This window comes from Mesoplodon densirostris, chromosome 7 (genome assembly GCF_025265405.1).
Source record: "Mesoplodon densirostris isolate mMesDen1 chromosome 7, mMesDen1 primary haplotype, whole genome shotgun sequence".
In the NCBI taxonomy this organism is placed as follows: Eukaryota; Metazoa; Chordata; class Mammalia; order Artiodactyla; family Ziphiidae; genus Mesoplodon; species Mesoplodon densirostris.
In genome coordinates, this window is record NC_082667.1 from 110,194,520 (window position 1) to 110,212,620 (window position 18,101).

At 41.7% G+C, this 18,101-nt stretch overlaps 2 protein-coding genes across 8 annotated transcripts in view; one reads left to right on the plus strand and one right to left on the minus strand.

Moving 5' to 3' along the window:
* The window catches only part of SIK3 (SIK family kinase 3), a 249,774-nt gene that overhangs the window by 54,286 nt on the left and 177,387 nt on the right, over positions 1–18,101 (minus strand). The gene's annotated exons all lie outside the window — the stretch shown is intronic.
* Positions 1,441–4,495, plus strand: LOC132493242 (src substrate cortactin-like). The gene is made up of 2 exons (XM_060103567.1): positions 1,441–1,534; positions 2,978–4,495. The coding sequence occupies exons 1-2, from the start codon at positions 1,441–1,443 to the stop codon at positions 4,447–4,449; spliced, it is 1,566 nt and encodes a 521-aa protein (XP_059959550.1). The 3' UTR covers positions 4,450–4,495.

The window sequence follows — 18,101 nt, forward strand, 5'->3', positions numbered from 1 at the left end:
CCGGGCCAATCCTCTTGTCACCTCCTGGCTACTGGAGCCTTTTCATACTGACTGGCAGCTGGCCAGCTACTAGAGCCTCTACCTCCCAGCCAGCCCTCCTAAGGTTGTAAAAAACTTAATGACCACAAGGGGCTTAGAGGTCAGAGCCATCATCAGAATCACTATAGCTACTTCAAGGAGAGAAATCCAATACTCTTGCTCATCAATGCAAAATAAATGTCTCTTCTGCCAAGTCTTCCTGAATCTCCTATAAGAAATGTCCTCCACCTACCATCTCTGCACTCCCTTCTTACTTTGTATTCCTCCTTTATTTTGGGTATTTACATATATAAATATCCTATTCTTCTAGCTCCTTAAAAATATCCTGTCTCTCTAGTAGAGGTCTACCCCCTCTCTCCCTAGTTCCTTAAAAATACCTGTTTCATCTCTGACTCTCTCACATTACCTAGCATACTGTTTAATTTAAACACAGTAGGTACTTAACAAATGTTGACTATGAATGCAACTGCAATTAAAGCCCTACCAACTAACCTACAACTTTTTTTTTTTTTTTTTTTTTTCTTTTTGCGGTATGTGGGCCTCTCACTGTTGTGGCCTCTCCCGTTGTGGAGCACAGGCTCCGGATGCGCAGGCCCAGCGGCCATGGCTCACGGGCCCAGCCGCTCCGCAGCATATGGGATCCTCCCAGATCGGGGCACGAACCCGTATCCCCTGCATCGGCAGGCGGACTCTCAACCACTGCGCCACCAGGGAGGCCCTAACCTACAACTTTTGAAACCCAGTACTTTTAATTTATAAGTTAAAGTCTGCATGCACTGAAACCTGTTTTTCTTAAGAGACTGGGGATAGGTTGCTAAAAATCCCAGCAAATGAGATTCAGCAGAGCAGGTATCTTTGGGAATTATCTAGAAACAGGGCTCTTGATATATCTTCTAATTGGTTGGCAAAGACCTTCACCAGGTCCTTTCCCACGACTAGGCTTCTCTGAACAGCCAGGAAGACATGCTGATGGAGTCTGTAATAACTAATGGACTCTGACACTGGTGTGACCGGATAGCAAAGTCCAGAAGAGTCATGGAGTATTCTGCTTGTGTTTTGAATGAAGAATGCAACAGGGCAGGCAATGAATTAAAACCACTTGATTTTAAAACTTCCTAATAAGCAGCTTAAAGTATATAGGAAATCTGTCATTTTGAACAATGAATGCTCTATCTACAGTTAGTAACCTTTCTATGCTTTTACTCGGTCGGGCAGGAGAAGGCACAGACTTAATGGCACAAACTTGTTTTTTAGTCTACCAAACAGGAAGTCTTTACAAAGGAAACAATATTAAAGGAAACCATCTTCAGCAATGGTTATAGGCTTAGATTGCTATTAGGTGCTTATATGAGAAATGAGTGTGCAGGAATGAATGACATGATCAGGGCCTGACATCTAGAGATGCCACATCGGGGGAAACACCTGCTTCCAGAGCATGTTACAGCCACACAGCTGCCTTCAACAGCTAGACCCAATGACCGACAGCAAGATTTCAGTAAGGTTCAGCAAGAAACTCCCCACCAGCAGCTCGCTCCTATTTACTATTACAGAAAGCAAAAACCCTTTAGTCTTGTAAACCTGTCACGGGGTCTCCTCTAATCATTCCAAGCATTGCTCTTACTCCTAACCCTAAAGTGTTGCACATTTAAGCAAAATTTATTTCGCCATGCTTGCTATGACACTTGTTGGAATGGACTTGTTCATCTTCTTTTGGCTCAGTAGCTGAGCCAAACGTCTTTCAGTCTTTACTAAAGCTTCTTATTCCTAATGTCTCTTTCACGGTCTCCACGTTCCTCCATTATCTTCACTCATGTATTTAACATGTATTTCTGGAACCCTTCCAATCAGTAGAGCAATGTGTTGGTTCCTATGAAAGAACCAAAGGCAGAAAAGATATGTTCCTATGGAAGGACTCAAAAAGAAAGCAGAACTTAAGTTGAGTGGATTGGAGCTGGAGAAGCAGAGGGGGATATGGAAAGGGTTTTCTAAGTGGTGGCTGGGCAAAAGCAGAGTAAAGGCAGATCACTTGGAACTAGTGTGCTAAGTTGAAGCAACAATAAAGAAACTGCCCTGGGTATGATGTAGGGTTCACCAGAGGTATATGGCAAAAAATAACATTACACAGTAGCAACAGGCCAGACAAAATATAGCTTTAAATGATAGAACAAGGACCCTGGATTTCACCATGTGGACTTTTCTTTCTCTCCTTTTCTTCTATTTTCCCCAAATTTATGAATTTTATTAGATTTCAGATACAAAGAATTTGATTATGAATTAATTATAATCTTTGGTTCCTGGCACACTCTCACCATTGCTCCACATGTAGTCTGCTTTTATTTAGACTTTTTTTCTATAGCCTTATTATATAAAATTCACCCATTTAAAGTGTACTTGCAGTGGTTTTTAGTGTATTCATAGAGTTGTACACCATTACCTCAATCAATTTTAGAACATTTTCATCAACCTAAAAAGAAACCCTGTATCAATTAGCAGTCACTCTCCATTTCTCCCCCCTCAACTCTCCTACCAATGCCTCCACCCTAGACAATCACTAATCAACTTTCTGTCTCTATGGATTTGACTATTCTGGACATTTCATATAAAAGGAATCATACAATATGTGGTCTTTTGTGACTGGCTTCTTTCAATCCGCATAGTGTTTTCAAGGTTCATACACATTGTAGCATCTATCACTAGTTCATTCTTTTTTAATTGCTGAATAATATTCCATGGTAAGGACACACCACATTTTATATATCCATTCATCAGTTGATGGATATTTAGGTTGATTCTTTTTTTTTTTGGTACTATGAATAATGTTGCTATGAACATTCACATAAGTTTTTTTGTAGATGTATGTTTTCATTTCTCTTGGGTATATACCTAGTAGTGGAACTGCTGGGTCAGTAAGAGACCCAGCAGAGGGTCTTACCAGCAGAGAATGTGTTTCAAGAACACCAGACCCTCAAGGAGAAGGAGCTCGAAACGGGACCCAAAGCCTCGCACGGCTACGGAGGTAAGTTTGGTGTGGAGCAGGACAGAATGGACAAATCAGCTGTCGGCCATGAGTATCAGTCGAAGCTTTCCAAGCACTGCTCGCAGGTCGACTCTGTCCAGGGGTTTGGAGGCAAGTTTGATGTCCAGGTGGACAGAGTTGATCAGTCTGCTGTGGGCTTTGAGTACCAGGGGAAAACTGAGAAACACGCCTCGCAGAAAGACTACTCGAGAGGCTTCGGCGGCAAGTTCGGCGTGCAGTCTGACCGCGTGGACAAGAGCACCGTGGGCTTCGACTACCAGGGCAAGACGGAGAAGCACGAGTCGCAGAGAGCTTACTCCAAAGGTTTTGGTGGCAAATACGGCATCGACAAGGACAAGGTGGACAAGAGCGCGGTTGGCTTTGAGTATCAGGGCAGAACCGAGAAGCACGAGTCCCAGAAAGACTACGTGAAAGGCTTTGGAGGGAAGTTCGGTGTGCAGACAGACAGACAGGACAAGTGTGCCCTTGGCTGGGATCACCAGGAGAAGCTGCATCTGCACGAATCCCAAAAAGACTACTCCAGAGGCTTCGGTGGGAAGTACGGGGTGCAGAAGGACCGGATGGATAAGAACGCTTCCACCTTTGAGGACGTTGCCACGGTGGCCTCCACTTACCAGAAGACTATCCCTGTCGAAGCAGTGAGCAGCAAAACCAGTAACATCAGAGCTAACTTTGAAAACCTGGCGAGGGAGAAGGAGCACGAGGACAGGCGGAAGGCGGAGGCAGAGGCGGAGCGGGCGCAGAGGATGGCGAAGCAGCAGCGGGAACAGGAGGCGGCGCGCAGGCAGCCGGATGAGCAAGCCCGGGCCCAGAAGCCCACACCCCCCGCGTCGCCCACGCCCCAGCTGGCCCAGGAGAGGCCGCCTTCGAGCCCCGTCTACGAGGCCGCGTCTCCGATTCAGGCGGAGCCGAGCTACACCGGTGAGCCTGAGCCGGTGTACAGCACGGAGGCCACCGAGTACCAGGAGGCCTATGCCCCAGAGGCCGTCTACGAAAGCACAGAGGCCCCGGGCCACTACCAAGCAGAGGAGGGCGCCTACGGGGACTATGAAAACGACCTGGGGATCACAGCCGTCGCCCTCTACGACTACCAGGCTGCGGGCCATGATGAGATCTCCTTCGACCCCGACGACATCATCACCAACATCGAGATGACTGACGATGGCTGGTGGCGCGCGCTGTGCAAGGGCAGGTACGGGCTCTTCCCTGCCAACTACGTGGAGCTGCGGCAGTACGTAGCTGGCCACGCCCTCGCTGTAGCTGGCCACGCCCTCGCTGTAGCTGGCCACGCCCTCGCCGTCTGTGGCCACGCCTGCCTTCTGGTGTTTTCTTCAGGGTGCCGAGGGGAGTATGCATACTGCTTTTCTATTTAATACTTTTGCTGATGCTTTTGAAAATGTTTACGCCACAGAACTTGCTAATATATTGTAATCATGCTCCAAAAAAAAAAAATGGTAAGTCCATGTTTGGTCTTCTCAGGAACTGCACAAACCGTTATCTGAAGTGGCTGCAACACTTTACATTCCCATCAACAATGTACAAGAGTTCCAATTTATCCACATCCTTCCCAACACTTTTTTTAAATTTTTGGCTGCATTGGGTCTTCGTTGCTGCAGGCGAGCTTTCTCTAGTTGTGGTGAGCGGGGGTTACTCTTCGTTGAGGTGTGCGGGCTTCTCACTGTGGTGGCTTCTCTTGTTGTGGAGCACAGGCTCTAGGCCTGCGGGCTTCAGTAGTTGTGGCGCGCGGACTTTAGAGCGTAGGCTCAGTAGCTGTGGCGCACGGGCTTAGCTGCTCCGAGGCATGTGGGATCTTCCTGGACCAGGGCTCAAACCTGTGTCCCCTGTGTTGGCAGGCAGATTCTCAATCACTGTGCCATGAGGGAAGCCCCTTCCCAACACCTATTACTATCTTTTTATATTTTTTAAATTACAGCTATCCTGGGTGGGGGACTGGTTTTAATTTACATTTCCCTGATGGCTAATGATGTCGAGCATCATTTCATGTGCTAATTGGCCATTTGTATATCTTCTTTGGACAAATGTCTATTCAAATCTTTTGCCCAACGCGGGCCTCTCACTGCTGTGGCCTCTCCAGTTGTGGAGCACAGGCTCAGCGGCCATGGCTCATGGGCCCAGCTGCTCCGCAGCATGTGGGATCTTTCCGGACCGGGGCACGAACCCGTGTCCTCTGCATCGGCAGGCGGACTCTCAACCACTGCGCCACCAGGGAAGCCCCCTTTTGCCCATTTTTAAATTGGGTTAACTTTTTATTATTGAGTTGTAAGAGTTATTTATATTCCCTGAATACAAGTCTGTTGATATGATTTGCAAATATTTTCTCCCATTCCGTGGATGACACTTTCTTGATAGTGTCCTTCGATGCACAAAAGTTTTCAATTTTTTTTTTTTTTTTCCTTTTTGCGGTATGTGGGCCTCTCACTGTTGTGGCCTCTCCCGTTGCGGAGCACAGGCTCCGGATGCGCAGGCCCAGCGGCCATGGCTCACGGGCCCAGCCGCTCCGCGGCATATGGGATCCTCCCAGACCGGGGCACGAACCCGTATCCCCTGCATCGGCAGGCGGACTCTTAACCACTTGCGCCACCAGGGAGGCCCAAGTTTTCAATTTTGATGAAGTCCAATTTATCTAGATTTTCTTTTGTAACTTATATGCTCTCGGTGTCATATCTGAGAAATCATTGCCTAACCCAAAGTCACAAAGATTTACCCCTATGCTTTCTTCTAGAAGTAGTTACTTATTTTTCGTTATGCAGTGAGCACCCCTGAACCCACCACCCAAATAGAAAACTGCTATCTTAATAATTACACCTAATCATAAGCACTACCCATTCCATCCCGTCCTCTTCCAACCATTGATTTTCAACCCTGTGTGTACATCAGAATCACCAATGTATTTAAGTTAATGCACAAACCTTACTTCAGACCTACTGGATCTCCTGGAAATAATTTAGACATCTAAATGTAAACAGATAAAACAACTCTTTCCGAAGAGGTTTGAGAACCACTCTTACAGAGATGAGTCGTTAGAACTTCTGGTACGGGCAGATGCAGTAAAATTAACCTGAAAGTAAGACTAGATTAAGTGTGACGTGAAGTGGAAGGCCTGTGAGAAAGTAGAAATAGTGAAAATGAGAAAGACAACTCAAAAATTATTTTGAAAAAAGACTGGACAGTACTTGAGGACAGATAATAATACATGGGATGAAAAGGAGTGAAAAGTAGAGAGTAGTTGATTTGGGAAGAAAAAAAAATTTTTTTTGGTCATGGATTGAGTTTAAGAAGGTGAGAAGAAATTCAAGTGAACATGTTCTGATGAAATGAGTTGTAGTAATGAACGGATAAAAGTTTTTTGAAAGAATAAGTGGAGAAAAAAGGATGGCTGGGAATCAAGGCTTAGGAAACACCCATAGGTACTTCCTATGCTATAGGTGCAGGAATAGAAAGAAAAAGGAGCAAAAGGGAGAGAGAAATATATCATTATAATAAGAAAGCTGAGAGAGGAGAAAAACATTTCAGAGAAGGAAGAGGTGGTCTGCAGCATCCATATACTGTCATCCAAGTACTATGCAACTTTTATCTGAGGGAAAACTATATCACATGTAATTACTCAAGACTAGAAGTGGTATAATTTCCCCTCAGAATTTTTGTTAGTTAATCTGTCTTAATGCTAAGTCATAGGAATGAACTAAGAACATAACCTAGATTCATTCTGAATCATCCAGAATGTCACACTACGAATAAAATAAGGCCTTTCTTACTAAGTTGGATGACAACCAATAAATAATAATTCTGAACTATGAGTAAATTTGTTCAGGGTACTTAGAAACGAGCAATGTGGCCACGCAGCTGAGTGGCAGGGACCCTGGAGAGCCAAGGATACGGGGCTGCCCTGAGTCGTCTCTCTCAGTGCCACAGTTTTCCCATTTGTGCAGCACTTTGAATTCTGTGGGATAAACAGCCATTTTTCAAGGGACACTCTGTCAAGTGCTGTGTTATAGTACCATGTATTTATTATCTCATTGAGATGAGCGTTATTTTTGTTTTACGTCTGGGAAAGTGAGGGTCATTAAGTAACATGTTCAAATTTAAAGTTAAAAAAAAAAAAACCCCAAAACTTACTAAGAACAAGGCCCAGCCTATAATGCCAGCCTGGATGCCCTCAAAGCCCACATTCACACTGTGCTTTCAGCATCAGGTATATGTTTATATTGAGGTAAATGTACATCCCATAACTATTTTTATACAACTTCCAAATTCCTTAGTTATTATATTCTACTGTTTTTCATCTTCTTCTTGACTGCCAACCCTTTGTTCTGCTTATGTAATTCCCAAAGGCATACAGGGCTTGAGACATACTGCTTCTTTACAAGTTGCTTTAAAAACGGTGCACTGAAAAGAAGAGTAGGCACTGTATATCACTGAGAAAAGGATGAATTTCTCAGTAAATGGCATAAGTACATCTGATTTTCCATATGGGAAAAAATTAAATAGGACACCTTCCTCACATCATATCCGAAAATTAATTCCAGGTGGATCACAGACTTAATGTAAAAGGTAAAACTACAAAGTTTTTTTTTTTTTTTTTTTTTTTGCGGTATGCGGGCCTCTCACTGTTGTGGCCTCCCCCGTTGCGGAGCACAGGCTCCGGACGCGCAGGCTCAGCGGCCATGGCTCACGGGCCCAGCCGCTCCGCGGCATATGGGATCCTCCCAGACCGGGGCATGAACCCGTATCCCCTGCATCGGCAGGCGGACTCTCAACCACTTGCGCCACCAGGGAGGCCCTAAAGTTTTTTATAAAACAATAAAGGAGACTATCTTTATAGCCTCAGGGGATGGAAGAATTTCTTAAACAAGAAACAAAAGGCACAAATCATAAAGGAAAAGATGGTATAGTTGGTCACATTAAAATTATACTAAAATGTCTAGGCCAGGAAGCACATGAGAAGCTGCTCAACATCACTAATTATTAGAGGAATGCAAATCAAAACTACAATGAGGTATCACCTCACACCAGTTAGAACAGGCATCATCAGAAAATCTACAAACAACAAATGCTGGAGAGGGTGTGGAGAAAAGGGAACTCTCTTGCACTGTTGGTGGGAATGTAAATTGATAAAGCCACTATGGAGAACAGTATGGAGGTTCCTTAAAAAACTAAAAACAGAATTACCATATGACCCAGCAATCCCACTACTGGGCATATACCCAGAGAAAACCATAATTCAAAAAGACACATGCACCCCAATGTTCATAGCAGCAATATTTACAACAGCCAGGTCACAGAAGCAACCTAAATGTCCATCGACAGACGAATGGATAAAGAAGATGTGGCACATATATACAATGGAATATTACTCAGCCATAAAAAGGAACGAAATTGGGTCATTTTTAGAGACGTGGATGGACCTAGAGACTGTCATACAGAGTGAAGTAAGTCAGAAGGAGAAAAACAAGTATTGTATATTAACGCATATATGTAGAATCTAGAAAAATGGTACAGATGAACCCGTTTGCAAGGCAGAAATAGAGATACAGACATAGAGAACAAACGTACAGACACCAAGGCGGGAAAGTGGGGCGGGGGGTGGGAAGAATTGGGATATTGGGACTGACATATATACACTAATATGTATAAAACAGATAACTAATAAGAACTTGCTGTATAAAAATAAATAATAGAAATAAAAAAATAAAGTCTGTCTTGCTCATAACAAAATCATACTAAAATGTCTATTCATTGAAAGATATTTTAAAGAGAGTAAAATGAGAAATCACAAAATGAGAGAAGCTATTTGTAACCCATAAAAAAAAGGACTCGGGCTTCCCTGGTGGCGCAGTGGTTGAGAGTCCGCCTGCCGATTCAGGGGACACAGGTTCGTGCCCCGGTCCGGGAAGATCCCACATGCCGCGGAGTGACTGGGCCCGTGAGCCATGGCCACTGAGCCTGCGCATCCGGAGCCTGTACTCCCCAACGGGAGAGGCCACAACAGTGAGAGGCCTGCATACCGCAAAATAAATAAATAAATAAATAAAACAAAAGACTCATATCCTTATTATTGAAACAAAAACTCTTATAAACTGGTAAGACAGACAACCCAGCAGAAAAATGGGCAAAAGACTTACTTAAGCAGACACTTCACAAAAAAGGCCAAAGACATGAAAAGGAGTTCAATCTCATTATTAAAGACAAAATTAAAAACTAAAACCACAATGAGATAACCATTACACACTCACCAAACTGACAAAAATTATAATGTGTAATAATACCCAGCACTACACACTACTATACAGAAAGTGGATAGCTAATAGGGACCTACAGTATAGCACAGGGAACTCTTCTCAATGCTCTGTAATGGCCAATATGGGAAAAGAATCTGAAGGGGAGTGGATATGTGTATATGTATAGTTGAATCACTTTGCTGTACAGCAGAAACTAACACAGCATTGTAAATCAACTACACTCCAATAACAAAATTTAAAGAGAATACACAGCACTGGTGAAGACATGCAGGAATGGGAACCCTCACAAAAACTGACACACCAGTTTAGCATCACCCAGTAAAATCTGAAAACAGACATACAGTACAACCTAGCAACTTTACTCCTGGGTTTATACTCTTACATGTTTAAGAGTATACTCTTACATGTTTAAGAATGCACATTAATGTTTAAGAATGCAATGTTCATTGCAATTGTTAGTAAGAGCTCCAAACTAAAAGCAATCCAAATATCCATCAATGGATAAAATGGAAAAAAAACTTGTGGTATACTTCTGTCATAGAATACTAGACAGAAATAACTGCGTCACAACTACTGAAGCCCGCACGCCTAGAGCCCCTGCTCTGCAACTAGAGAAGCCACCGCAATAAGAAGCCTGCACACTGCAACAAAGAGTAGCCCTGCTCACTGCAACTAGAGAGAGCCCACGCACAGCAACGAAGACCCAATGCAGACAAAAATAAATAAATTTTTAAAAATGGTCCATATCAAAAAATTAATAATAAAAAATAAAAAGGGATAAAGGTATGAGAGCTCAGAGCTGCCCTTAGAGAACAGCTAAGAGGGTAGGAACTGGGAGTTATTTGCTGAAACAGGAATCCCAGTGAAGTTTTTGTTGAAAACAGCAATAATCCTATTTGAAGAAGAGCAAACTATGAAGATGTGATATATAATGATAGAGTTTAGAGTTGTAGTTAAACACAATTTAAAAGTAGTAAATATTTTAATGATATATAATTGCTGTCAAAATATAACAGCAATTAGGTATAAATGATAAGCAGTTCACTTCATTAAAAATATTAGTATCAGTGTTATACTAATAAAATAACTACTTCTCAGTAACTCATATTAAGAGACAAAGATGGCATACATTATGTTATGGTCTGAATGTGCCCCCAAAATTCACATGTTGAAATCCTAACCCCCAAGGTGATGGTATTAGAAGGTGGGAGCTTTGGGAATCGATTAGGTCATGAGGGTGGAACCCTCACGAGTGGGATTAGTGCCTTATAAAGGAGGCTCCAGAGAGACCTCTAGCCCCTGCCATCATGTGAGGACACACTGAGTAGGCACTAGCTATGAACCAGGAAGAGGGCCCTCACCAGAAGGCAGTCATGCTGGTGCCTTGAGCTTAGACCTCCCAGCCTGGAACTGTGAGCAATAAACTTCTGTTGTTTATAAGCCACCTAGTCTGTGGTATTTTACTATTGCAGCCTGAATGGACTAAGACGCCTTACTCATAGTTTAAAAATCAATTTTTGTCTATACTGTCACTGTCTCCCCTAACTGAACAAGAGCTGCTATCAAAGGACAACACTAAAGAGACTGAGATTTTCCTTCTTTTCCTTCCATATGTCTAACTTAAGATAAACAGGCTTGAGCTTCCCTGGTGGCGCAGTGGTTGAGAGTCCGCCTGCCGATGCCGGGGACACGGGTTCGTGCCCCGGTCCAGGAAGATCCCACATGCCGCGGACAGGCTGGGCCCGTGAGCCATGGCCGCTGAGCCTGCGTGTCCGGAGCCTGTGCTCCGCAACGGGAGAGGCCACAACAGTGAGAGGCCTGCATACCGCAAAAATTAAAAATAAAAAAAAAATAAAAAATAAACAGGCTTGATATACTAGCAAATCAAAAAACATGGACGGCCAGAAGCGAGGGGAGAGAAAAAACTCAAAAAAATTGGATAGTAAAAAACAGAACAAAACAAAAGAAAAAAACAAAAAAAAAACCATGTAGGTAACTGAGAGTTAACCTAATCTTGGCAAATCTTTCTGATAAATAATCTTAACTCTCCCCTAACCAGAAGATATTTTTTTTTCTGCTTATAACATTTTAATTATTCAAATCCCAGAGGTAAGAAGCCAGTGGATGGACAGAGCCTAAACATGTCTTTATCACCTCAGGCACTCTGTATTCAGCCACTATTTTCTTTTAGCTTTCCCGAACTACCGTCCTAAGGAATATTAAAGTGCTGCATGGCCCCAGCTCATGTCAGCCCAGGATGGTTCTAACCAGGGGGCACAAGTAAAATAAACTATGGCATCACCAGCTCACACAGCGGCATCACAAGGCAAAGGATGGAGAACGCTGGTGCAGTACAAAGGGAAACGCAGAAGCAGGGCAACGTCCACAAGAATAAAAAACGAGAACAAGAACAACAAAAATAACACAGAAACTTAAGGCAAAGAAGAGAACAGATTCAGTGCATGTTCAAAATGATAAGTGTATAAACTCTGTAGTTTTGAAGTGTACTGATAATGTCAAAGAAAGGAAAGGGGGGAGTAAACACCACAGCCTTATCAAGAATTTCTGTGCTCTTACAACAATATGGGAGAGATTAAGTAAATTATGTATATCTATTTGATATGCAATCATTAAAAATGATTACATGGAGCAGCATAGGGAAAATATTTGACATACCATAAAGGATAAAAACTACATGTAAAATTGTACACACAGTGACTCTAATTATAAAAAACATGCATAGAAAAAAAAGAAATGCGTTCAAAATGATAATGATAAGTTTTGGAGGTGAGATTCCAGTTTGAGTACTTAAAAATCTTTTGTTGTTGTTTAAATTTCCTGTAGTATGCTTATATTATTGCTTTTTAGTCTGTATTAAAAATTTTTGTTTTAAAAATAAAGACTTGAATAATAAGAACTAAAAAACTGAGCAGTTAGTTTCAGAAAATTCTCAGGTACAAAGATGCCATAAAGATCCTTTATATCCCTTCCTCTTTATTTATTAGCAACAGGAAAAAAATTATGACCTACAGAATCTACATTAAAATGATGAATATTCTAGGCTTCCCTGGTGGCGCAGTGGTTGAGAGTCTGCCTGCCGATGCAGGGGACACGGGTTCGTGCCCCGGTCCGGGAAGATCCCACATACTGCGGAGCGGCTGGGCCCGTGAGCCATGGCTGCTGAGCCTGCGCATCCAGAGCCTGTGCTCCACAACGGGAGAGGCCACAACAGTGAGAGGCCCACATACCGCAAAAAAAAAAAAAAAAAAAAAAAAAAATAGAAACCAGAAGCAAAATGATGAATATTCTAAAGAGTTACAGAAGGAAAGGGAGAAACAAGAGAAGAAACTGGTTGAAGTGAATACTCACACCCACACAACAGAAGCCATATGGGTGGAGTTGTTCTCTTCATGTGGCCTATGGTCATTTATTTCTCCACTCTTAAGTGGCTCCTAACATAATTTAAGTCTCTTTTCCAACCCCCAACACCCTGGTTGGTTAGCATTTGTCTGCAGGCTAGAATGGTATCTTACATCCCCTTAATACAGAGCAGCAGACTTTAATTGGAACCATATGTTTGTCTTCTAGGGATGGTTTAAATACCAGAGCTTTACTATCCATTTTGAGACTTGAAATCCTTTGTTCTAGGCAAGATCAGGAGCCTGGGGTTATACGCGGCAGTGATACTGCAGCCCTAAAAGTTAAGTGTATCAACAACTGGGTATGTCTATGCGGTAAGGGGAAAGAGGGAACGGGTGGCACGAATTTAAAAATTAGGACAACTGCGGGGGGCTTCCCTGGTGGCACAGTGGTTGAGAGTCCGCCTGCCGATGCAGGGGATGCGGGTTCGTGCCCCGGTCTGGGAAGATCCCACATGCTGCGGAGCGGCTGGGCCCGTGAGCCATGGCCGCTGAGCCTGCACGTCCGGAGCCTGTGCTCCGTAACGGGAGAGGCCACAGCAGTGAGAGGCCCACATACCGCAAAAAAAAATAATAATAATAAATAATAATAATAATAATAATTAGGACAACTGCAACAGGAAATTTTCTTACTTGGTCCACCACCTCAGAGTAATACCCTTGACTTCTTTTTTGGCTGACCAAGGAGCAACCCGAAGCAGATATAACAGATTAGGCGCAGCCTGCAGCCAGTTCCAAATGTTCACAGTGTCTGTGAAGGTAATACAGTAGTACAGCTACAAGTGGCAGCCAACCCCTCCAGGAGTAACTTGTGCTTCATTTCACTTCCTCGCTGTGATAAGTAAGCAGCTTGGAAGTACGGGGCAGAGGAAAAACGTGAAGTGGGAAAATAATTATTTATCCTAAATAAACCACCTCGCCAGAAAATACTGAGACAAGATCCTTCCTATTTTAAAATCTGAAAGCTTCTGAGGACTCATAACCCCAATGCTGCACTTGCAATTAAAGACAAAGATCAAGAATAGAAATAATTTAGGGCCCTGATTAACTTCTCAGTGGACTAATAAGTACGGGGTGTGGGCCACAAGCTGTCAGGTATTCTAGCTAGAAATGACTTGACGAATCAAAGATCAAGACCTGTAAAAGAACACTTTATAAACAGGATTTAGACCGTTATATGGACTGTTAAGATAGAACATGACATGGAAGAGGAACTAACCTTCCTTTTCCTACACAATATTACTAGCCTAGAAATCATGTGACCCAAGAGCTTTATTTGGATTTGAACACAAGAGTCAACTGTGTGAATCTCAAAATATTGGTAGTGACAAAGGATGAGTTTCAAAGTTCCCAGGAGTCTCAATATTAGTTTGCTCTTAAAAATGGGTCCGGGAAGTCCTGAAGTGTTTAGCAATCCCTTCAACCTCTGGCTGAACTTCCTAACTAGGAGCTAATAGAGAAGTAATGCCAAAAACTACTGACTCACAGCCTGAGCATTTATACTCAAGAGAAATTCCTTCATGGGAGAAAAAAAAAAAAAATCAAGTAATCAGCGTATTTGGGAAGGGGGGCATTTGGTTTAGTTTAAGAAACCAGGGGAGGTCAGAACTGGAAGAGGGGAGAGATAATATTCAGGAGGTTCAAAGAATATATGTACCTTCTTGGTCACGTGTTAGGTATTAGAGGACCATTCTGTTGCAGCTCCTACTATTGCACTATATATGGGGCTCTTCCACAGCTATCACTTAATCTTAGCAATCTCCTGACCCTCCACAACTTCTGAGCATCGTGTATCATACGGCATGATGACTACCTCCGTGGAAAATGAAAGTTTAAAAACAAAAATGCTGGAGCAGCATTACATTGCTATTTTCAATGAATGACATGTATTTGCCCCCAAAGTTTTAAAAATATCTTAACAGTTAGGATCACTTAACTCAGCTATTTTTAAATGAGGTAATAAATGAATCCCCTCCACTCTATCATAGATAGCACTACCCCAACCCTTCTCATGAAAGGCAAAAACCCCTCGCCAACATGGGATCTTTTCATCAAACTCAGTACTGAGTAGATGTATAAAGGAAAAGGTTATAATAAGACCTACAAACAATATTCACTGGAATTCTTGAAAACATTAATGCATACTATTGCAATTATGATTCTAAAGTGATTCATATCACTTACAAAAATAATAGTCCAATCATTCAATCAGGTAAGTTCCTAATCCTGATAGGTGAGCACACTATACAAATTTTTAGTGTGCCTTTTATAGACCATAATGAATCAAGGTCCCCTTAACTTCTCAACAGAAACTAAAGATACCCAATGGAAATACAGTATATAGGTATAACAATAATATTTTCCAAATTAAAAATTAAGGCATATGGTCTGATAAGCAGAAGGCTACTTTTGGAGAAAAGACGGTATGATCACATATAAGATTCTCAGCTGTCAACTAGAAACTAAGCAGGCAAGAAAATACCATCTTAGGTTAAAGCTAACAGAATAGAATAAACATAACTCAAATGAGAGGAAACATCTGAACAGTAACCCACCTAAAAGGTAAGGTGTAAATAGGCTAACAGGAGTAGGATACGCCCCAAGTTTTTGAGGGACCATTAATGCATCAAGGGGCAAACAACATAATCACACATCTAATTATAGAATTATATGCATAAATTGAGTTTTAAGCAAAAGTTTAGGGGCAATTGGTATATAATAGAGGAGAAGGGCTTTCCTGAAAAAGAGTCTATCAAGAGCTCAGAGAATCTCTCAATCTGATTAAAAAGATAAAGGTCATATTTGGACTAGAATGTAAAGAAAACTAACCTATTTAATTGTACAAGTACCCGGTATTTTCCAACTTTTTTGACCCTCAAACTTCTTTCAAAGGAATATATTATCCTAAAAACCTTGCAAGAAAGAAATTTTAAAAATAACTTTGTCATTTTTGTGTGATTTATGATAAAGAAGTAATTTAAGTAAAATATTTTATATTAGTACATTATTAAAATTGACTTAAAAGTTCACTATAAATAATATTTATATTTATCAACAAAATGAAAAGGCAACCTACTGAACAGGAGAAAATATTTGCAAATCATATACCTGATGAGGGGTTAATATCCAAAATACATAAAAAACTCATACAACTCAGTAGCAAAAAAACAATTCAATTTTTTAAATGGACAGAAGATCTGAATAGACATTTTTCCAAAGAAGACATACAGATGGCCAACAGGTACATGAAAAGATGTTCAATATCACTAAACAGCAGGGAAATGCAAATCAAAACACCTGTTAGAATGGCTATTACCAAAAAGACAAGAAATAACAAGTATTGGTGAGGGTGTGGAGAAAAGGGAACCCTTGTGCACTGTTGGTGGGAATGTTCACTGGTGCAGCCACTATGAAAAACAGTATAGAAGTTCCTCAAAAAATTAAAAATAGAACTACCATATGATCCAGCAATTCCACTTCTAGGTATTGATCCAAAGAAAATGAAAGCACTGGGAATTCCCTGGCAGTTCAGTGGTTAGGACTCCTTGCTCTCAGTGCTGAGATCCCAAGTTTGATCCCTGGTTGGGGAAATAAAATCCCATAAGCCGCGTGACGTGGCCAAAAAAAAAAAAAGAAGAAAAGAAAAGAAAATGAAAGCACTAATTCAAAAAGACATCTGCATGCTCATGTTCATCGCAGCATTATTTACAATAGCCAAGATACGGAAACAACCTCAGCATCCATCGACAGATGAATGGATTTTAAGATGTAGTATATGTATACAGTGGAATATTATTCAGTCATAAAAAATGAAATAAAATCTTATTATTTAAAAAATATTAAATAGTTATATTCACTTTATTTCTTGTTTTTTCTTTATCCATTATGGTTTATTACAGGATATCAAATATACTTCTCTGTCTATACAGTAGAAGCTTGTTGTTTATATCCATTTTATATATAATAGTTTGCATCTACTAATCCCAAACTCCCAATCCATCCCTCCCCCCCGCCCCTTGGCAACCACAAGTCTGTTCTCTATGTCTGTGAGTCTGTTTCTGTTTCATAGATAAGTTCATTTGCATCATATTTTAGATTTCACGTATAAGTGACATCATATGGTATTTGTCTTCCTCTTCCTGACTTACTTCACTTAGCATGAAAATCTCTAGGTCCATCCATGTTGCTGCAAATGGCATTATTTTACTTTTTTTAATGGCTGAGCAGTATTCCAGTACACATATATATATACCACATCTTCCCTATCCATTCAGCTGTCGATGGACATTTAGGTTGCTTCCACGTCTAGGCTGTTGTAAACAGTGCTGCTATGAACACTGGGGTGCATGTATCTTTTCTTTTCTTTTTTTTTTTAAACATCTTTATTGGAGTATAAATGCTTTACAATGGTGTGTTAGTTTCTGCTATATAACAAAGTGAATCAGCTATACGTATACATATACCCCTATATCTCCTCCCTCTTGCGTCTCCCTCCCACCCTCCCTATCCCACTCCTCTAGGTGGACACAAAGCACCCAGCTGATCTCCCTGTGCTATGCGGCTGCTTCCCACTAGCCATCTATTTTACATTTGGTAGCGTATATATGTCCATGCCACTCTCTCACTTTGTCCCAGCTTACCCTTCCCCCTCCCCATGTCCTCAAGTCCATCCTCTATGTCTGCACCTTTATTCCTGTCCTGTGGGGTGCATGTATCTTTTCGAATTACAGTTTTGTCCAGATGTAAGCTCAGGAGTGAGATTGCTGGATCATATGGTAACTCTATTTGTAGTTTTTTGAGGAACCTCCATACTGTTTTCCACAGTGGCTGCACCAATTTACATTCCCACCAACAGTGCAGGAGGGTTCTTCCCCTTCCTCCACACGCTCTCCAGCACTGGTTATCTGCAGACTTTCTACTGATGGCCATTCTGACTGGGGTGAGGTGGTACCTCACTGCAGTTTTGATTTGCGTTTCTCTAATAATTAGCGACGTGGAGCATTTTTTCATGTGTCATGTGTGTCAACTATGTGTACCTGAAATGCCTTTTTAATGAAGGTACATTAAGTTTTCACTTGTAAAAGCTCCAGTCTTAGGAATAGGATTCAGAAGAGAGAATTTTCCAAACTCCATTTTCCCAAGGGTCAATATATGTTAAAGTTCCTTAGCCCCTGCTAGTTGAGGGTCCTATACCATTTCAGGGTGAGAGCACAAGGGTGAGGTGTTATGATTCCTAGGCTCTACTAGGACCCGAATTTGGGAAAGTCACATGGCCTCTGTGGGTCTCAATTTACTACCCATCAATCAGGGAGGTGTACTGAAAGATTACCTAAACAAAGGGTGTTA